General features: G+C 45.6%; 1 protein-coding gene across 1 annotated transcript in view; it reads left to right on the top strand.

Moving 5' to 3' along the window:
* ADAM12 (ADAM metallopeptidase domain 12) overlaps positions 1 to 22,814 on the top strand; it is a 387,856-nt gene that overhangs the window by 269,573 nt on the left and 95,469 nt on the right. The window contains exons 6-8 of the mRNA XM_082406618.1: positions 13,720 to 13,900; positions 20,550 to 20,615; positions 21,690 to 21,761. Coding sequence (XP_082262744.1) covers positions 13,720 to 13,900; positions 20,550 to 20,615; positions 21,690 to 21,761 — 319 coding nt within the window. The remainder of the gene's footprint in view (positions 1 to 13,719; positions 13,901 to 20,549; positions 20,616 to 21,689; positions 21,762 to 22,814) is intronic.

Below are 22,814 nucleotides of genomic sequence, written 5' to 3'. Positions count from 1 at the left end.
GGGGGACCGTGAGTCCCCAGGGCACAGTGGGAAGGTCTGAGGGGCAGAGCGAGGAGGGTGGGATCAGTTAGAGGACTGAAGAGTTGTGTGGGGATGAGGGCCCAGCTCTCCTGGAAAACCAGGGCACAGGCACCTGGAGGACACAGAGATGAAGGACAGGGTGGGGTCAGACCCGCTGGCATCTGGGCCAAGGTGAGTGACCAATTGGAGGTAGGCCCTCTGGGATCATCAGATAGATGTCCATGCCCCAGAGCACAATAGCCCAAGCAGTGACCAATCACTGGGCTTCTCTGAGCGCCAGTTGCCTCGTATTTAAAATGGAGCTAAAGACTCTAGCTGAGACTGGTGGTTGTGAAAATAAGTACAACGACCCATAGGAAAGCCCAGCCCTGTGCCTGACCTTGAGTGAGCAGCCAGTGGAAAAACCATCAGCCACTTGAGACAGTCTTACATTCTTTGATTCTGGGACTGGGCCAGTCAGGGAGGCGTGAACATGCGGTACTTCTGGGTTAATTCCATGCAGAGCTACACTGCTCCTACGAGAGCCGGGTGGAGCACACAGGACCACACACACCTGAGAATTACAGTCACCCCTCTCCTGTGTGGTGTCCAATACAACTGAAAGTAGAGAGTCTCTAACACATACATGGGAAGTCGGCACTTTACTGTCGCACCTCTCTGGAACCTAAAAGATGGACCTGTTTTGAAGGCTAGATATTTCCAACCTTCAAATTAATATAGAGGTCACTGTGTGCAAAGAACATAAAAGCTAATTCAAACTGGCTTAAAGACCAAGCATAGAGGTAGATTCATGCTATCGAAAAGTCCAGCGACGGCTTCAGGTATGGCTGGTTCCAGGGCCTAACTGATGTTATCAGAATCCATTCTCTCTCCGTCTTTGGCCTCTACCTTCTTCTGTGTTGATTTCATTCTCAGGCACTGTTTATTTTTGCGGTGACAGAGGGTCTTCAGGCAGCTCCAGACTTACATCCTCAGAGGGCAAGTAGAAGAAGGAGGGCCCTTCTTTTAAGCTCAGCAAAAGTCCTCAAAATGCAACTTATTGTCCCTCACTGGGTCATGGGCCCCTCCCTGAAACAATCACCGTGGTCAGTGGTGGGTGGAATGCTCTAATTTAACAGGTTATGTGCCCGACCCCTGGGCCAGGCTGAGTGTGAACCACACCCAGCCTCAGGGGCTGGTGCGGGTGGCAGAGAAGGGTGGGTACATGAAGGAAAACCAAAAAAAGGACAGATGAGGGCCAGGGACACACAGAAACTACAGGCCAACTCCAACAACAGCTTCCACATGTTTGTGAAAACTCTAAGCTAGCGAAACTGAGACCAGGCGTAAACGGAGAGGTCCGGGTTGGTCTGATAACTTTCAGGTGGTTTTCATAGGGTATCAAACCCTTGATGGATAAAGAGATGAGGGTATCTTCAAGGGAATTCCTAATAGCTCCTTTTTACACTAAATAAAACAACCTGCAAACCAGTGACATTAACTAATTAGTTTTAAATTATGAAGATGAACGACTGGGTGGAGTATTTCTGAGTAACATTTAAATAGGACAGATCTGCCCCCTGTGCTTGGCCTTGCCACTTGCTCTCTACTCCCTGTCCTTCATCCCAGGCCTGCCCCACAAAGGCACAGGTAACTGTCAGGGTCCCCGGTTTCTCCCTCACAGAGGGGTCCATCTCTCTGACCAAATTCTACAGAGCGTCTGAGTCTCAGTGACCACCTCCTGTCTCCGGCACCTGGAGAATGTCCGCCCGCCCCACCCCAGGTACCTGGCACAGAGCACAACTTGGCAAAGAGGAATACTGTGAAATACTTATGGCTGGGGTTCCAGGAAGAGTCAGGGGAGTGAGTGCTGCGTCGTCTGGTGTCGACCACCAAGACGGGGTGGGAACACTGACGGAGCAAGCTGCTGCGTGGGGATGGAGCTCCTGAGAATTTTAATTTCCCAGATCTTTGTGCTGTTGTTACAAAAGCAGTAGACCGTGCATCAACAGAGAAATTCCGGAGTTATGTAGTCAACTTTATGATCTTGCGAGGAGAGAATCAGACCAGAGACAAAGCTGTGTTCGATCAACTGCTTCCTGGCAGAAGAATCAATCGAGAGGGGAAATAAAAATGCAACTAGGGTAGCACCAACCTGGTAGATTTTTGAGAAAGAATATAGGATTAAAAATTATGTGAAATATGGTGTGACCCCAAAATACATTCAGAGCTAGGAATGTGGAGGAAAACTGGAGTGTCCTAGGGGATGCATTAATTAGAGCCCAGCAGATTACAGTTTTGCAGAGAAAAAGCAGAGAAGGAACATCCTGCTTTGCTTCAAAAAGGCTGATCAAAGACGGGCAGGCAAGGAAAGCTCTGTTCTGGAAGAGAGAAGAGAGGAGGGAAGCAAACAAGTCATCCTTCTTCATTTGAAGCTTGAAGGGGAAAAGATAAGGAGAGAGAAACGCATGGAGATCCCAGCAGAAAGGGGGATTAAAGAGGAAACAGCTCTTGAACGGAGGGAATGAAGTGCAACGTGGAAAATAGGTCATAAAAACGAGTGCCGCCATAGAGCTTAGCCTTCCTTTGAAAGGACTCCAAGTCAAATGGGAAGTTCGGGCCATAAGTTAGTTTTGTACCATATCATATGTCTCCCCAAGATGCCCAGCCCTCGTTAGCACAGTGTCGGCGCAGCGTTCATGGTTCTCCTGGTCTCTGTTGTTGCCCTCGCTGCTTCGTGCCTCGGCCCTGCTCCTGAGTCCCTAAGCCCACGAGCATTCCCGTGAGCACCAGATGCTCCTTGACACTGTCATGCATGGGTACCATGTTCCAGTGATGGGGAGAGAATTCTGCCCCTGTCCCAGAGGAGCTTAGCCACTGTGTTTTGTAATGGGACAGACGTCCAGCCCTGGCTCGCTCCTGCCAGGGCATCCAAATAGCCATGTCCCTGTGTCCTGATTTGATTCACAAACACATTGCTGTCCCCTTCCAGCTCCCTGGTTAGAGCATGAGATCCTTACGGGGGAAGAGCCTGTCTCTCACCATTTCTTCCTCTTCTCTTGCTCCACCTCCGAGCTTCTGCTTGGAAATCTGGCATAAGGACTTTTGGGGGCTCACGATTTTGGAATGAGCCAAGAGTTTTCCCATCCCCTGCGGGCATGGTGGTTAAAATGAGGCTTAATTTCTTAGGGAATCACCTGTGCTTTGATAGACTTAAGGGAAGCATTCACGTAACAGATGAGGAAACTGGTATCTAGAGTTGTAAACTAGGTATTCGTTGTAATGACAACTTCATTTTTAAGTGGAGTTTAGGATACCTGAGCACGAGGTGTACACGCACTCACACCTACACACTCACGCTTTCACATATGCTCTCGCACACACGCAGACACACACACACCCCCCAAGGTGATGACAAGCAGGCTATGTCATACTTTACTCTTTGCCATCATCACAATCTCTGCTTTCAGGAGGGCAGGGGCAGGTGTTAGTGCCACTGCTTTACCGAGCAGCTGAGGCTCAGTCACCAGGAGCCTGGTCCTGATGCTGCAGCTCGGAGCTGCAGGTGCTCACGTCAAATGATGCTGTCACCCCCTTCCTAGTCACAGCGGCTGTCTCAGGAGAGAGGCATCCCGTGCATTGACACCAAGCCTTGGCACTTTCTCGTGCGACGCTCACTAAGCTGTAGGCAGGAGTTACATTCCTCAGATTATGGATGAGAAAGCAAAGCCTGGGAAAGTGGCTTCCCCAGAGTCCCTCAGCTGTAATGGGCAAAACTCCATCTCAAACCCAAGTCTGGCTAACTTCTTGTTCCATATTTGCCCCACTAGATCTTTTGCACAACTTGGATCCAACCTTCTTTTTCAGCCCCATCGTCGTCTACCCTGAGGAACCCCTCCCCCATTCCAGCCCCACTGTTTTCTACATGTTTCCGGAACATGCCCTACCTGTGTCTCACTGCCTTTATCCCTGCTGTGTCTCGGCCTGGGACACCCTCCTCTCCCCATCTCTCAGTGGCTTTGGAAGGTTCTCTCTCCCACCAAGGCCCAAATCAAATGATGCCTCCTCCACGAAGCCCACCCTGGCGTCCCAGCCACTCCTTGCCATGCAGCTCAACCCTGCCTCGCCTGTCCCATCACAGACAGCCCTTGCTTCCACAGCACAGTGCCTGTAGCATAGCAGGCGCTTCCTAGAGATTTGTTTACACCCCTGGGTTAAGGCATCCGTCCTGCTTTGGCTCACTTACAGTCGATTACTGTACCTTGTGCTTTCACTACCCTGCTGTAAGGACCTTCAGGATAGGGAACATGTCTGATAAGCTCTTAGCACTGGCCTTAGATGTGGGAGACAGCACAAGATGCTTTTAAAAATTCAATTAAATAAAAATACTCAGATGCCAGGTTATTTGGTACCTGAATAAGTACACACATTGCTGTGTTCCTTTAATGTCTTGCATTGATTTTAATTATGTAATATAATTACTGCACTAAGTTTTATATAATGAGATCAAATATAACACAAAATGCAGGAATACTTCTTGCTCCACCACACTATTGAAAAATAGTCAATCAACTTATTTTTCAAAGGGTAGAATTGACCAATATTATGGTCCATGGAATCAGAAATAACCATTATAATGAAAGTAATCATTTGCAATTTAGCGATCAGGGCAATCACAACCATCATTTTTCAAAAAAGAAAGAAAGGAAAAGTTCTGCTTTGATGCAGTGTTGTTATTTATCATTTAACAAACACGTTGAATTGATCCATTTGAAGAAATTGACCAGAAATCTCAGCTGAGAAAGTGAAAAAAGGATCTTAGGAGGAAAACAAGTCAGAGGGAGTGAGGTGAGTGCTGGGAAACGAGCCTCAGCCCTCCTGAAGGACTGGCCACGTCCAAGGATGCCGAGGAGCTGCCCACCATCCTCCCTGGTACCTCTCAGCTGGACTTGAGTGTTCGCTGATCTGGGTGGATGTGGGTTTTCCAGATGTCACAGCTCAACCTAAATGGCCCATGGCAAAGTGGTCTAAGGGGCCGAAAAGTCAGGCACATGGAGATGACCTTGCCTTTGCTGTCCTGTCTGCTAGCAAAGCAGGGCCCTGGGCCCGCCCTAGCACTGTCTAGAACCTGGCACGTTATAGGTGCTCAATAAACATTGGTGGAATAAATGTGCTCTCCCCAGGCCATCAAGTGGTCAGTGAAACTTAATCCCAGCCAGTTCAAATTTTTAAAAAATCTTTAAAGTATAGTAGATCACGTTAAGAAAGAAATTGGCTTAGAGTGGGAGGTGAAGTTAATTTGACCTTGACCTCTGTTCTGTGACCTTCTGCTCCCATAGCTTCTATCAGGCTGGGCTACGCTGGCTCCCCTCCACCCCGCAGGCCATGCCACCTCTGGTGAGGGCTCTCCTTCTCCCTTCCTCTTCCTCCGTGGAGATATTCATTCCGTCATCCTGTGTAAACATCTGTGGGAGCCACAGCTGGGTTTGGAGCCCTTCTGCACCATCTCCAAGGCTGCTCTGGTCCCTACCCTGAAGGACCCCCAAGGTCAAGTCTCAGTTCTCCCAGGCTCTACTGTCATTCAAAATTCAGAATGTCCAAATCCCAACTCCTTGGTCCCCAGACTGGCCCCCGTCCTGAACTCTTTTCCATTAAAGGTCCAGCCCATCCCAGGCTCCTAGCTTGGCCCCCGGGGGGATCTCTGATAACCTCTGGCAGGCACCAGCCCCTCCCACTCCCACCCCTTACAGAATCTCCCTCATCCGTCTCCCCTTCCCCATTCCCCCATCGCCACCCCAGAGCAGCCCTCCCTCCCTCCAGGATTTTTAAATTGCTTCGCACCCATGCTTCCTCCACCCTTCCCTTCACGTCCATCTTGCACATTCCAGAAGGTCGTGTTTCAAAAACACTGCTCGATCATAAGTCCCGCCACCCTCTGCACTCAAAACCACACAGCTCCCCACAGCCTGCATGCCAGAGCCCCTGTTCGCTCACGTGCTCGTGCAACAGTGTTTCCACGGGTGTTTACCCATCACCTCCTCGCCCACTGATCACTGCAGCCAGACATCATTTTAATACGAGGAAGCAAGTGCCGTGAAGCAGGTGTACACAAAACCACACGAGAAACTCGGCAGAAGGGCCCAGGGAATCCTGCAGGAAGGTATGGCTAACCTGGACCTCACAGGTTATGCTTCAGCCTGGAAGGCTCTGCCCGAGGGCTGCCCGGGAACGATGGGAGCCTTTGGGTGACAACGTGGCCCCAAAGCAGCTGCATCCCGCAGGCCAGAGGGGTGGCCGCCAACGGTTACAAGGCAAGGAGCCGGTGGATGTGATAGAGGTCCCGGGCTGCAGGTGGGGAAAGGCAGAGGAAGAGGGGCCAGCAAGAGCAAAGTCCTGGCAGTTGGGAGTTGGAAGTGCATAGAGGAGGCAATATTGTCTTCTGCGCAAAGCGTGTGCGGCACGGTGAGTGACGAGGCCACAGGTGCAGCCCGAGGTCTAAAGCCAAGGTGAACGCCTTGCCTGGCATCGACCACCGCCCAGGTCCAGCGCCCGCCCTCCTTCTGTGGCCCCGCTGCCCTTCTGCGCGCGTCTCCGTTTCAGCTGCAGTGTTTCTTTCTGAGCACACGCTGACCTTTCTTTCACCTGCACTCTTGCTTCTTCGAGGCCGTTCACCTGGCCCCCGAGCTCCCCACGCCTCCAGGTCCGCCCCATCCTCCAGAACTCCCTTCAAGGCCCCCGTTTCACGTGGGCTGTTTATCAGCCATTCCTAGGTCAGCCCTGGGCTAACTGCCCAGCCTCTGGGCAGCTCTGAGTTTCTCCGGCATTTTGCACTTGGAATTCAGCTGCGCCCACCCTGGCACAAGTCCTTGGTGACTCAGGAGAGGGGCTGACCGTCCCGAGTGGCCAAAGACAAGAGAGCAGGCGTGGGAACCAGGTCCATCTGGGGGATCCTGGCTCTGCCGCTGACCAGCTGTGTGCCTGCGTTAGTTTCCTAGGGCTGCCGTAACAAATGACCGCAAACTGGGGGCCTTTAAGGCAACAGAAATGTCTTCTCTCGCAGTGCTGGACGCCAGAAGCCTGAAATCAAGGTGTTGGCAGGGTTGGTTCCTTTTGGAGGCTCTGAGGGAGAATCCATCCCTGCCCCTCTCCTGGCTCCTGGCACTCCTCGGCGTTCCTGGCCTTGTGGCCGCATCACTCCAATCTCTGCCTCTGTCCACATGGCCTTCGCCCCTGTGTGTCTGTGTCTTCTCCTTTTTCTGTCTCTTATGAGGACACACGTCATTGAATTTAGGGCCCACCCTCAATCCAGGTAATCTTATCTTGCTATCCTCCACTTAATCACATCTGCAAACCACTGCCCCCTGTTGTTGTTTTTTGTTTTTTGCTGCTCCACGGGGCACGTGGGATCTTAGTTCCCCATCCAGGGGATCGAACCTTTGCCCCCTGCATTGGAAGCATGGGAGTCTTAACCGCTGGACTGCCGGGGAAGTCCCCTCCCCCTTTTTGAAGGTTTATAGTCACAGGTACCGGGGATGAGGACTTGGATATATCTTTGGGGAAGCACAGAGACCATGGGCTCTCGTCACTGGCTTCCTGTTAATGAAAGGGGCTCATGATACCTGCTTTAGAGGACTGCTGTAAATATTAGAGAAAATAGAGACTTCAAGAGCCTGGTTCATGGGGGTGGGGAAGGGTGAGGAGTGACTGCTAACAGTACAGGGTTTGCTTTAGGGGTGATGAAAACATTCTGGAATTAGACGGTGGTGATGTTTGTACAACTCAGTGAATATACTAAAAAACCATTGAATTGCATGCTTTAAAAGAGTGAGCGTAATGGTTGGTGAATTATTTCTCAGTAGAGCTGTTATTTCTAAAAAGGAGCCTGGCTCAGGGTAACCATCAATCGTAGCTGCTATTATTATTATTGATATGCCAGTAATAGCTATTCTTTTTTTTTCTAACATCTTTATTGGAGTATAATTGCTTTACATTGTTGTGTTAGTTTCTGCTGTATAACAAAGTGAATCAGCTATACATATACATATATCCCCATATCTCCTCCCTCTTGCGTCTCCCTCCCACCCTCCCTATCCCACCCCTCTAGGTGGTCACAAAGCACCCAGCTGATCTCCCTGTGCTATGCGGTTGCTTCCCACTAGCTATCTATTTTACATTTGGTAGTGTATATATGTCCATGCCACTCTCTCACTTCGTCCCAGCTTACCCTTCCCCCTCCCCGTGTCTTCAAGTGCATTCTCTACATCTGCATCTTTATTCCTGTCCTGCCCCTAGGTTCTTCAGAACCATTTTTTTTTTAGATTCCATATATATGTGTTAGCATACGGTAGTAGTAGCTGCTCTTAGCATTTTTTATAACAGTTTGTTTTACCTCTTTGGTCGTGTCTCCCAAACCTGATTATGAATTACATTTGAAATGGGAACCAAGGGTGAGATGCCTTTATGGGTTCCATGGGAGCTAGCCTGGTGCTTTATACGTAGCAGGGGATAATGAATATTTGTTTTGATTATACATGAGTAGTTCACATGGAAATTACTTATTGAAAATAAGCCTGATGGTGCTACTGTGTTCACTAATACTGCTGCCGTCACTGTGTATCAAACACAGATGAGGTGGGATACCGCTTTTACCCATGAGCTCCTCCCAAAAAGGACTGAAATTAAATTTCATGCCAACTGCATTTCTAACATGATTGGCAGCACAGTATTGAGCCGCAAAGTCTATTTCCAAGAAAATTCAGTTAGCAATTGAACACAGAATTAACAAGGTTAATTCCCATTTTTGAATCATCATCTGATTACAGGTCGTCAAAATCCATGTGCCACTACCCTGCTTGCCTGGGAGTAGAAAGAAAAATCATATGAAGAACAACGCCATTCAGCTGTGCTATTTCCTGACTCACCATTGCTTTGGAGATTAAAAACTGAATTTCGAGAAAGACAGAAACTTATCTTGAGGAAGTGTAGGTTCCCTGAGTTATCACTTTGAAAGCTAACAAAACAGTAAATCTATTTAATATTTAAGCCGTTAAAATTGTAATAGATTCCTCTTTGTTTCCATTGAAGGAAAAACAATGGGGTTTTGAAATTTAAAGTAAGCCTGCCTGTTTTCAAAGCAGCAGCTCCATTTCTTCGGCCCCTTCCCTTTTAACTTCTGCCTCTGTCACAGTCATCCCTATTTCGGGCCCCACAACCCTCTCAAGCAACCTAAGTGTCCATCATCGGATGAATGGATAAAGAAGATGTGGCACATATATACAATGGAATATTACTCCGCCATAAAAAGAAACGAAATGGAGGTATTTGTAGTGAGGTGGATGGACCTAGAGTCTGTCATACAGAGTGAAGTAAGTCAGAAAGAGAAAAACAAATACAGTATGCTAACACATATATATGGAATCTAAGGGGGGGAAAAAGGTCATGAAGAACGTAGTGGTAAGACGGGAATAAAGACACAGACCTACTAGAGAATGGACTTGAGGATATGGGGAGGGGCAAGGGTAAGCTGTGACAAAGTGAGAGAGTGGCATGGACATATATACACTACCAAACGTAAAATAGATAGCTAGTGGGAAGCAGCCGCATAGCACAGGGAGATCAGCTCGGTGCTTTGTGATCACCTAGAGGGCTGGGATAGGGAGGGTGGGAGGGAGGGAGATGCAAGAGGGAAGAGATATGGGAACATAAGTATATGTATAACTGATTCACTTTGTTATAAAGCAGAAACTAACACACCATTGTAAAGCAATTATACTCCAATAAAGATGTTAAAAAAAAAAAAAAAGACAGCACGGGAGGGAGGCAGGCAGGCGAGCGCAGGGGCTGAACATCTCAAGCTTCGGATACCTGGGTGGAGACTGGGTCCCACCTGTACCTCCAGCTACCTGTGTGCCCTCGGCGGCAGGGAAAATGACCTGAGCGGCGCTATATGAGGATCCACTGAGCCTGGATCCCAGGCAGAGTGCCATGACAGGTGGCCCTCATCATCTCAACCACCCCTCTCTTCTGCTTCTCCCACTCACCGGCACTCACTGCCCCGGAAGTTTGTCTCACCCTTCCCTCATAAGGGCCAGTCCGGTGTTCTCCTGATCCTCTTAATCTCCCCATAGAGAAGATACCCACAGTCTTCATCTTCCCCAAACATTGGCAACTGTCTTCTAACCTCTCTCCCCCTGCTCTACCAGTGGGAAGAGAACCCCACTTTCAAAGTCTGCTGGATTTAAATTCCACACTCTGAGATACTTCCAACTCCAAGTTGACAGCTAAATACCTATGACATTCAACTTAAATTACATTCGCTTATCTAGTTTGGGGCCAGAAAGGGCTGTGAGAACATCAAATTTTCACATCTCAGAAACCCGGAATCCTTGAATTTTGTGTCCACTGTGGTTTCCAGCAATCTCAAGAGCTAAATGATTAATTATACACAAGACAGTCCAAAGCAATTATTTAATTAAGATGTATTATAGGCTGCCAATTGTTTGGAGCAAAGGGAAAGGCTTCACCCCAGTTTCTCAACATCTGGCCTTTGGATGACTTAAAAGATAAAAGGAGATACCAGAACATTTTTATGACTGAGTAACAATTTCTAGAAATTTTCCATTAAGTAGAAAATCTTTTTCAGTCATGTGCTTCTCATGATTAGAACTTGGTGACAGATTTTACTGTAAGTGTTCAGCTTATTGAAATCCAATGCAAAATAGAAAATGTTGCAATGCAAAATGAAATGTCATGTCATTTTCATTTTAGGGCAGGAAAATCAGCTTTCTAGCCAATCTCTCTTTTCCCCTCAAGTGTATTCATTTTCCACTTTACCCTGGCCTTTTTTTTTTAGTTCATAAAGAACTTTTCAAAGAAAAAAATACAAGCCACCCCAGAGCTGATGACCAAAGTCCTGTCTATATGAATAGATCTACTTGGAGATACGTGAAGACTCTAGTTTGGGGGGTTGGGAGTAGGGGGCCAGGGTGTATAAGAGAACAGCTGTATGTAATGACTTTTAATCAATCTGTGGGATTTGAAAATAGCCAAAACTTCTCAGTTACGCCAAACCACATTGGCTCCCCCATCTCTGAACAGTTAAGTGTCGTGATTATTGGTAACACCCAGCCTAACTCTCCAGTGTTTTCCAGCTGACCCGTGTGTCTCGGTGCGATCTTCTCAATTAGGCTGCGGTCGTCCTGGACATGATCTTGCTGTTTCTTTCACTGCCTGTAACACTTCACAAAACAGGGCTAGTGGAGTAAACCAGCTGAATAATAATGAACTGATTAGCTTGTATGGGTTCACCGGTTGCGTTCAAAATAAATATTTGCCAAATCAAAGCTTTTCCTTCCATACTATTTGAGTATTGAAATACTGTTGTTCCATTAAAATTTAAGAATGATTAAATAGTCACCTATAAATGGGCCATCAATAAGCATTGGATGACTGAATGGCTGAACAAATGAGCAACAGTGGATGTTATAGGAACACCTTTCAAGCTCCATCCTTTGGAAACAAGCTCAGATTGTCTGAAAGAAACTGGTGGAGCACCCGACTTTTTCAGCTGTTTCTTAAGGACTAAGCTATTTCTTAAATCCTTGGAACTGATGCCCTAAAACCTGGAGCCCATGGACCTCATCCATAGTCCTGAATCTCCTGAAATTTTCTGCAAAATACTGTGGATCTATGTAGATGTGAATTCTTCTGGGGAGAGTATAAGGAGGTTCATGTCTCAAAAAAGGTTGAGTCACTGTGTTAGAAGCGTCTATTTACAATCAGATGAATTTTGCATGAAAATTGTATGCATTTATGATTGCGGTCAACTTGATCAATAACAGAAGTTGCTAGATGTGTGGGAACTCTCAGAGCTGCTAGTTTACCGTTACCCAAGTTCTCATTTCTCTAAAGAAAAAACTGATTTCAACATCAGGAAGAGCCTTTTTAAGTTAAAGTACTTCTTATTCCACATTGGAAAAGAGAAAGGAAAACCAGTGTATAGGCCGATGTTCCCCCATCACTTAAAGAAACTGACATGGCTCATTTCCAGGAAGTAGGACACAGCCTGCTGGAGCTCTGTCCTGCTCCAGAGGGTCAGACATGCCTTGGGATCCATGGCATAAGGCCACCTCTGTCTCTGCAAGTTAAAATATTTAGCAAATGTGTCCTTTTTTTTTTCTTACATCTTTATTGGAATATAATTGCTTTGCATTGTTGTGTTAGTTGCTGCTGTATAACAAAGTGAATCAGCTATACATATACATATATCCCCATATCCCCTCCCTCTTGCGTCTCCCTCCCACCCTCCCTATCCCACCCCTCTAGGTGGTCACAAAGCACCCAGCTGATCTCCCTGTGCTATGTGGCTGCTTCTCACTAGCTATCTATTTTACATTTGGTAGTGTATATATGTCCATGCCACTCTCTCACTTCATCCCAGCTTACCCTTCCCCCTCCCCGTGTCCTCAAGTCCATTCTCTACATCTGCGTCTTTATTCCTGTCCTGCCTCTAGGTTCTTCAGAACCATTTTGTTTTTAGATTCCATATATAAGTGTTAGCATACGGTATTTGTTTTTCTCTTTCTGACTTACTTCACTCTGTATGACAGACTCTAGGTCCATCCACCTCACTACAAATAACTCAATTTCATTTCTTTTTATGGCTGAGAAATATTCCATTGTATATATGTGCCACATCTTCTTTATCCATTCATCTGTCGATGGACACTTAGGTTGCTTCCATGCCCTGGCTAGTTTTAGTAATGCTGCAATGAATATTGTGGTACATGACTCTTTTTGAATTATGGTTTTCTCAGGGTATATGCCCAGTACTCCCACAAATTAACTAAGTAAAATACCAAAAAAAGCATACTTTTTTTTCATTTTTTTTTTTTTTTTTGGAAGTATAGTTGATTTACAATGTTGTGTTAGTTTCTGGTGTACAGCAAAGTGATTTGGTTTTACTTTTGTAATACTTGTATTTACAAGTAAATACTTGTATTTACTTTTGTAAATATATATATAAATTATATATATTATATATATGTTATTTTTCGGATTCTTTTCCATTATAGGTTATTACAAGATAATGAATATAGTTCCCTGTTCTATACAGTAGGATCTTGTCATTTATCTGTACTGTATATAGTAGTGTGTATCTGCTAATCCCAAACTCCTAATTTATCCCTCCCACTCCCTTACCCTTTGATAACCATAAGTTCGAAAAAAGCATAGGTTTATACTTAACCTTATTTCAGAATCCTTTCAAATATTTAGGAGATTTAGTTGATCAGGATGAATAATTCAGGTATAGGAATTTTCCTTAAAAAAAAAAAAAGATTTCCCTTCTGAATCATGTCTGCTAATCCAGATCTAGTTATTTTCTAAGCGGATGAAACATCTTTTCTTCAACTCTTCTTCCCAGCAATATATCCTTGAGAAGTAAAAAACAAACAAACGAAAAACGTAAAGACTAAACACAGTCGATTCTTTACCATCAAATATTTGAAACAAAAAACTTCGCAGACTTGGTTTTCAAAAGATTTGCAAAAATAAATCAATGCCAACATATGGCACAGGAATGTCCTTTCCAGTTCAGACCTGAGAATATAAATAAATTGATATTTCTCCTTTTATTCTCTGAATAAGAACTGGGTTTTAGCCATGAACAAGAAACTGTGCTTAAAAGTTACATAATTTCTCTTCTTTCTTTTTCAACAGGGGACTTATTACATTTGAGAATAAAACCTATATTTTGGAGCCAATGAAAAATGAAACCAACAGATACAGACTCTTCCCGGTGGAGAACCTGCAGAGCACCTGGGGACCCTGTGGATCAAACACGACGGCCCTCGCCATGCATGACAGGCTCCCACCGCCCTCCCAGACCTGGGCAAGAAGGGTAGGAGGGCAACCCCACGTGGTGTCTCTGGGGAGCTGGGGGCTCCAGCTAGGGACACCCACTGCTAGGCCATCTGGAGAAATTTTGCCATTTGTGTCTGAGGGATGGAGTTATTACCCAGTTTATCTGGAGGTGGTTGCTATGATGTGGGCAGAACATAATCAGATACTGTAAGCTCCATCGTTGTAGTTAAACGTCAGACTCAGACTCATTAACCTACGCTGGGTAGAGTTGAGCTCAGAGGATACAAAATCACGTCTCCGGTGAGAACCTTCTGGGCCTAGACCCAGGAGTCTGCCCCACCGTTGGGCCCCTCCATGGTACACAGAACTGGACCGGAACCTCCACACCCTTGGGCAGCTCTCCCTTCTACGGGGAGAGACAGACAATATGGAGGTTTTGCCAACGCAAGTCTGCTTTATAATTAGGGTCTTCATTAGGATTTGCACAGCGTTCCCTGCCACTGCCCACTCGCCTGCCCTGGGTCTTGGTCCAGCAGTGCGGCTGGGGGGTGGTGTTTACCCCCAGTCCACACTAGGGGGCGCCTGTCCCACTTCCCTGGAGGGGTCTCTGCTTTCCGGCCACCTGCCCCTGGGTCTGCTCATCACAGGTCTTCCCTTCTGCTGCAGGACTGGAGAGAGTAGTTGCCCTAATGGAGTCTGGACCACAGGTGTCCCTCGCGACTAAGAGGTCCCCCCCTGGTGCAGCACCAGGAAACCTGCACCCCGAATGGCTGCCTGACCCTTTTACATCAGTATCACGTGGGCTCCACAGACCGCAGCAGAACTCTTAAAAAGGAGTAAGGGTAGCCACATCTGGCTGGAGGCCCTGAACTCAAAGAACTACAATCCGATAGGAAGTTATCAACGACTTCCTGATTTTTCATCTCTCTCTTTCCTGTTCCTCTGTTGACAAGAAATGAAGAATTCCTAGATACGATGTCACTTAACGATGTGCTTACATTTGATGGTCTGGGGACATGTTTTCAAGGTTCCATTTAACACTCTTTGTCCTTCCTGACTTTAATTTGAGTGTTACACTGCTTACCACTCAACACTTCATAAATATTGTGCCTCTTTTTATTCCTAATCATTTTTCTCAATTCAGACAGTAAACGTTATCCTAAGCGATTTCTTCTCCTTCTTAAAATTTTCCTCCTACCTGTGGAGGGGTGTGTGTTCCCCTAACCTGCTTTTAACTGAACTGCTTTAGGACTTTTCATTTTAACTTTACATTCATTCTTTCCATCCTGTTTCCACCTATATGACCCTAACTTCCTCTGTTTGTTAACGTGCTCCCAAGGTTTTCTGCAGCAGGTGCTTGCAACCTCTTTTTTTCTTGTTTTTCCCCATCACACCCCGTCAGGCACTGTGGCTGACTTTGACGATGACACTCAGTAGTGGGGCTGAATCTCAATCCCTGGGAAAAGGACTTGAAAAGTGCCCCCACCTCCATCATCAGCAACAGCTTGACAGAATCTTCTTCCTGCTCTCCTCCCCTGAGCCATCTTAGAGTGACAGATTTAAGAGATGGAATCCCAAAGACTGGCCTCTGTGGTCCCAGGGCATGTTTGTTTCACGCTTACTCTTGCCTTTGATTCCAGACCTCAGATAAGATGTGATGAGGCCGTAGCTTTCACAGTCATAAACAAGTAGAACATTTGCATTTTGTTTTCCAGGCGCCTTGATTTGAGTACCTTGTTGATCACACGTTATCCACCTTGTGAGATTTATAACTTGACAGTTTAAACGGCACTCAAATATGTTTGCCATTTCATTTAGAAGTCAGTCCTGACTTGGTCAGGCCTTGCCAGCCATATTTTAATTCTTTAACTAAGCTTACGGCTCCCTAGAACTAGGATTGGCACAGTAATTTCCAGTCATTTTGACGTGTAGAGAGATGGAGGAAACCTGAATAACAATGTTGTTTTGTTAATTATGCATATGCCAGTGTAAATGAACCTTTAAATTGTAAAGGGGAGGCATTGCACGCACTTCAACCCCGTTCTCAATATTCCTCTCTAGAAACAGTCGGGATTGTTTTTACGGAAGAGAAAATGTCTCTGACTTAAAAAGCACATCTATATTGTGAAAACAATACAAAAAACAATTTTCAAATCAGTGGAATATGTGAGAATTGAAATTATACACAAGACAGTTTGGGGCAGTACCTATGGGAAATATGAAAGGGAAATACTCATGTTCTATGCCCCTTCCCTGCCAGACTTAACACTGCCTTTATTTGTACTCAAAAATCAGTGTAACTGCATCTGACTCATCTAGTTTATGCACTGCAGCAACTGCATTTGCTTTTTCACAGCATTTTTCTGCCCCTACTAAATGTTAACTATTGCACAGGTTGGCTTGCAGAGTGAGATTTTTCTGCAGATGTGTGTGTTTTTCTTCAACGAGCAGCAGGGATAAATCTGCACTCGGGGTATGCACTGGCTATAATATAAGCTTGAGCTATTGTTTGTCATTTTTACAAGGCTTTACATTAGATTTTAGTGAGAACCCAAGTTGCTTCTGGAAGGGTGCCTGCAGTCAGAGGGCTTCCTCGCCGGTTCCCTCCTCTGCAGCTTTTTAAGTCCAGCCTGCAGAGCCCCTGCCACTCAGCCCTCCTGTGGCCGCTCCCTCCCTCTCCATCAGCTGTTCATTCAAAAATGCAAACGAATTTTAACACAAGCCTGAGCAGACTATAAGGAAGGTGAAGGCCATAAATCTGCTACTGGAGAAAATCACATAATACATCCCGAAGGCAGATGTAAATTATTTTTGAATTATCCTCTCCGGGGATTATCTGTGCTATTGTTCCCCTCCACTAGTATGGATAATTAGGAGTCAAATGTAAAAGTCAGTGCCTTCTCTAGAAAGCCATGTTTGCTTGGGCTACTGAGTTCAAATAGGACATCTGGTCAGGGAGACCCTGTAGTTTCCTCAAAGGCAGCCACTCTGAAATGGACCAGGGCTGTTGCTTTTGGGTTTCTAGACAGGCTGCCATATTGGTTTAACAGAAGTCACAGTAGTGATGGTGGGAGTAGTATTAACAGTAATGTGTATTATCTGTAGAGTCGAGTAATAGTTGAATATCTGGAACTGGCCAGAACCATTGGAAAACTTGTTAATTAGAGCAGGCATGTTTAATTTTTCTCTAATATAACCACCCTCACCTCTGTACCTCCTCTAAGAAGCCATACATACCAAGTTCCTTTACTGCCTTGGTCGTTCTTAAATCTTGGAGGATAACAAGAGCCAGCACTGCTATTGCCTCCTTGGCCCTGAGCTCTGAGCATCTCTCAGTGTGAACCGAGGTTCCAAAATATCCAGGTGTGGATTCCTATTGGGTCTTGAATCGATTGAAACTCTAGATGAGTAAATAACAGCTCTCACTTCTGCCACTGGCGTTTTAGACTCAATTTCAATACTTTGCATCTGTCCCCATTAACATTCAGTTCATCAGATTCAGCCCATTCTTCCAGCATTTGTCTCGTTTGCTTGCTGGTTCTGTAGCCTGTGTTATTAGCCAGACCTCAGAGGCTGTACCCCACGCAGATATGATCTCTGTGCTTGGTCCCCATGCAAATCATTGGTGAGGATGGTAGAGATGACCTTTCACAGCAGAGACCAGGACTCAGTTCATACATATTCGTAAAGTGGCCTTAGAGTCAAGGCACGGAGCCTGGCTTGAGCCAACAATGATCTTTCTTTACTCAGAGGAAGGTAAACCAAACTTCTGATTCATCAAATTTGCTGATCTTACCGTCTATGGAAATGGTCCTGGTTCCATTGTTATTGTTTTGTTGTTGTTTGGTTAAAACACCCAACTTGAATCTGTTTGCCTGTCTCCATCCTTACAGCCTCAAACTGTCACCAGCGCTCACCTGCGCCCTCCACTTCCCCTATGGTCCCCCGATAATCCATTCTCCTCCCAGCAGCCAGAGTGATGTGTAAAGAACCTCACATTCAAGGGTCCCCCACTGCTCTCCAATAATTAGATTACCGGCCAGCCTCCTCACCATGGCCCCTGTCCTCCGTCTCCATCTTCAGCCATATGTCATCCACACTTTTCCCTCACTCACCAGACGATAGCCATCCTGCCCGCTGCTACGACACTCCAAGCTCTCCCCAGCCTCAGGACTTGTGCTGTGTTAGCCCGTCTCCCTGAAACACCATTTCAGGGACCTGGCCCATAGGAAGAGGGAGTTGCAATGAGAATTTATTGTCACCCTCTTCTCAACTTGTTTTCTGACTCGGGTTGAGTTAAGTTCCCGATGCCATAGTTCTTGTTGTAACATGTGTAGGGGTCATTCTCCCCGAGAACTTGGCTGTGATGACTTTGAGAGGTCCAGGAACAGCTTCCCGCTTGAGCAAGGCTCAAAGAACCCCTCGGTCTGCACCTCGGAGCAGAGAATGGTTGGGCCATTCTCGGAGGCTTATATACTCTTATCTGTTTGGGGAAGGGCTTTTGTTTATCATCACCCCCCAAAATGAAAATTCAAGCAACCAGTTTCGAATGTTGCTCTGTATATCAAACACTTTAAATATGATTTTTTTAACCGGATAGCCCAGATAGGTGGAAATCATGTGGAGGTAATTTAAGCCTCTCTGTGTGTGCAGCTGAGGGAAGAAGGAACCTTTGCGGCCATGAGCCCGCCACTCCCCCATGGCTTTCTATTATTATGTGGTTAGGTTTCTCTCTGAGCTAGCAATTCTCTGCATTCATGAGAAAATTTGGACTTCTCTGAAAACTGCAGAGACAGGAAAATTGGGTTCATGTGTTTGTTTTCATTATCTGGAATTGTGTATTTTCTAAATGATGATCCAAGGCCATTTGGAAATATCCCCTGGTCGTTTATTTCACCCCTTTGCCGTCTGAAAGGTGTAAACATCTGAACAACCAGGGCTCTCCCTATGAGTTTTTCAATGGGAGGCTAGTTTATTTTTTCTTTAATAGAGCTGTATTTTCTTCTGTAAGATGAGCTGAATCTGTAATGGTAAATCAGGGAATTATGGGGGCAAAAGAGGCTTCTGCTTTCCACACCTGAATAAGGAGAAGGGGCAAGATCTTCACACTTCGAGAAGGTGTCTCATTTTGCATATACCAGTGGGTACTGCTGGGGCTAATCTTCTTTCCTTCGTGTGTATGTAGTTATTACCATAAAGCATGCCTCCAACGTATAGTTACAAAGCTTAACTTTTTTCCCTTGTAACGTTGTAAGAGTATGAGAAATTGTACCTTTCATGGTGCTTTATTTTTCCTTCCTCCATAAGGTTTCCAGATTTCTTTAGGGATACCTAAATTCATGAATCAGCACAGCTGGGCCGCGAGGAGGAACACTGCTATGGTACAAACATTTTTCCTGTAAAAATCTGTTTGGAAGATCCCGGACTGATGGGGATTTGTTTTATAAAAGATGTTTCCCTCAGGATTATATGACTGGAAAGCTGATTCAAAGCATGCCTTTGTCATTTTTGCTTTTGTCTGAAAGCGTGGTTATAACATGCAAGTTTTCAACATTAAGCAGTGTGTGTAGTTAATTCATACAGCAGCGATATCAGTTATGAGGACCAAGACCAGTTCAACCCTCATTTCCTCCGACTGCATTTTATTGCAGAAACTGAAGGCTTTGTTTTTTGTTTTTAATGTTTGCTTCTTGAGACCACCCTCCATGAATTGCTCTTTTTTCTCCTAAAAGTGCCTTTGGGATTCTCCCAGTAATTCATGGAAGAGGACGAATGTTCTTTGAAGAAACATGATTAAAATGTCACCCACTTCAGAGGCTGCCTTGATTTGGGAGGGAGTTCATATTGGGCTCTCTGCATCATCTTCGGCCCCTACCCCTTCATATACAATTTCTGTCTTCTTCTCAACTATTGCACTCCTACCAATCCTTTTTCTCCAGTGGCATGTTTCAGTCTTTTTTTTTTTTTTTTCTTGACATTGTTTCTTCCTATTCTGTTTCTCTTGTTCCTTTCTGGTTTTCCTCCTAGCACCTTCTCCTCGCCTGGCTCTGTTCCCCATTTATCCGCCTGACTGTTCCCTATTCTTCCTTTGCTTCTAACCAGATTTTTAAATGATCAACTGCAAGAAATCAGCTCCCTGGAATGGACTACTCAGTGTTTCCCCAGAAGGGCTATGCAGTTCCTGCTCAAAATATATTTGCTTTATATATCGGCTTTTCCCACATCACAAAACTGGACCACAAAGGCAAAGGGAACACCCGTGAGACCCTAATTCCATCATCATCTGTAGTGATCTTGAAATGTGCTACATCCAGCCCGAAATGAAGAGTTCATTGGCTCCTGTTCCAGAGAGAGCTTTGGTTTTGCTTGTTTACATCTGTGTTTTGTTTAATAATGATCTCAACTTGTTCTGATCCTATAATCAGTGATTCAGCAGAAAGGTTAGATTCCTTTTTAAGGATTTCCCAGATGGAAATGGAAAGTGGCCGCTCACGTTGAGAAGGTTTTACAGAGGTTTTTGGGGTTGGAGGTGAACTTCTAGGTGGAACAGGGGTGTGGGAGCCGGTGATCTCGGTAAGGGGGCGGGGGTGCCCTAGTTCAAGTGCTTGAGTCAAGAGACATTGACAGTGTTCGGGTAGCCCCAGAGAGGCAGTCAGGGAAATTAAACCCATGTTTACTTTTGGCAGCAAAAAAGAGAGACCCTCAAGACGACCAAGTATGTAGAGCTCGTTATTGTGGCAGACAACCGAGAGGTAAGAACTTTCTGAAATTTCTTGGTTGGTTTAAAAAAAAAAAAGGGAAAAGAAAATGTTTAGCAAGTTATTACTTGCTTTATTTAACCTCATTTTCCAGGAGGCCTTAAAAGCATTGTAAACAACCCACTGAAAAAAGTGGTTTCCTGATATTATAAAGTATAAAATATTAAAAATGTATCTGGTATTACAAAATATTAGCAAGGACTGCAGAGTTACCATGTAGCTAAGCTCTCCAAACAGGGAGAATTATTTGTGGGAAATGGCAGATGGTTTTAGAATGTATTCTAAAACACTTTTGGGAAAAGTTTAGTTTAAAAATGTCCGATATGTCCTAAACCAAAATGAATGAGTGAATGAAGGCTGTAGACACAGCAGAAAAACCCTACCTTCCAAAGTAGGGCTTGATGCTGTATTAGTTTTTTTTTTTCTTTTAATTAATTTTTAATTAGTTTTTTTTTTTTAGATTATCTTCTCTGTGTTCTTTTCTTGCCTCTACTACCTATTATGAATTAGGTGACATTTTCTCCCAGACTGGCTCAAGGCATATGAATGAAACAGATTTGACAATTTCACAGGCAACTGTTCCCACTCTGGAAGTTCAGATTAGCCGGGAGAAGTGGGAATTTATTAACTTTTTATCCATTCTCTGTATTGTTTGACTTGTTGCCATGCGCTTCTATTACTTTCACTCTTTAATTTTTAAAAACAAATATAAAGGAGATTTCAGAGGAAGTTAAAATCAAGTTGATGATATGAAGAATGGCTTTGGACTGCCTTCTGGTTGTCTGTTTTCTCTATGCCAAAACATGTCACTGCCTCCATCATTTATGAGGCTGGAAAATTCACAAAAGTTACTATCTTCTGAGCACTTGGCTTGAGTGAATTTCGGGGAGTTTCAGAAAGTCCCTGGATAGGGAAATTACTCGGCAGGATGGGAGCTTACTTCACCATAAACCAGGGAGGGCCCTGGGGGATTTGCAGAGCCTGAGACTTCACATTTCCAGGAGCTAGGAAGATGAGATTTGATTGATAGTCTTGCCATTGTTAATGCTGACATTTAAAATTATTAAGTTTCAGAGGCAAGGAAAAGACCTGGAAAAAGTCAAACAACGATTAATAGAGATCGCTAATCACGTTGACAAGGTAAGTTCCTTGGGGGTAATTAGATCACTCACAGCATGTAAATGTTTGGGAATGAGGTGGAGGGAATGAAACACATCCCATCTGACTTAGGGAGGTCGGGTTCTGCCTCCGGTCCTGGGCTGGTACCCAACTTCCCCTTCTCCTGAGAATTCTTGGGGCCTGGAGCAGCTGCAGGAGACGCCACCCCACGCTGTCTGGACCTCGGTGGCCTTGGCATCGTCTCCCGCCAGGCTCTCTTCTGGCCAGGAAGGCGTTTTGACCTCCCCAGTTAGATCCAGAACCCCAATAGGGTGCATCTGGCCCTCTTGAGAGCTCCAAGCAGGCCTCTTCCCAGGTCTCCCTGGGCAGGTCCCACAGGCCCCCTGAGGGTGAGCTCTCATTGATAAGGGACCCACGGGCTCCACAGTCCCAGGACACAGAAATCGGCTTTCAGCTCAATCGGCCGTCAGAAAATTCCTCGCCGATAACTCGGGAGGGAGCTCACCTCTGCAAAGGTGATTTCAGAGCTGGAAGAGATCCTGAAAGTCGGCTCTGACCCAGGTGTATTTGCTCACCAACGCTCCTTACGCGACCTGTTCTCAAGGAGATGGTACCATCTACGCCACCTGCCTTCAGTGACAGACCCTGCAGGGAGAGCGTCGGGCTGTTTGGTGCTGAGGGCTCTCAGCCCAGAGCATGTTGGCGTTGCCTGGAAGCTTTCAAAGGCCTTGCTGCTCGGGTGTCTGGGTGGGGCCTGGACATCAGGCTTTGTAGGCGCTCCCAGGTGGTTCTCACGTGCTTTGTGGCTGGCAGCCCCTGTCTGAACGTAACCATAATTCTTAGCAATAGCCTGTCTCCTGCCTCTGAGGACAGTGGGAGAGGAAAGGGGCCCCGGCTCATTGCTGAACCTCTCATGGCCAGGATTCTCTGAAATGCTCACATTTTACACATAGCAGTTTGTGGATGCTTCACGATAGCTATGTTTCCAAACAATCCTATTGTATAATATTTAAAGTGAGTTTTCAAAGTTTTCGGGAAAATGAAAACAAAAGCCTTCCAGAGATTCAACTCCAT

This window comes from Balaenoptera borealis (assembly GCF_965194805.1).
Source record: "Balaenoptera borealis genome assembly, chromosome: 10".
Lineage (NCBI taxonomy): Eukaryota > Metazoa > Chordata > Mammalia > Artiodactyla > Balaenopteridae > Balaenoptera > Balaenoptera borealis.
This window is presented reverse-complemented; position numbering and strand designations above follow the sequence as displayed.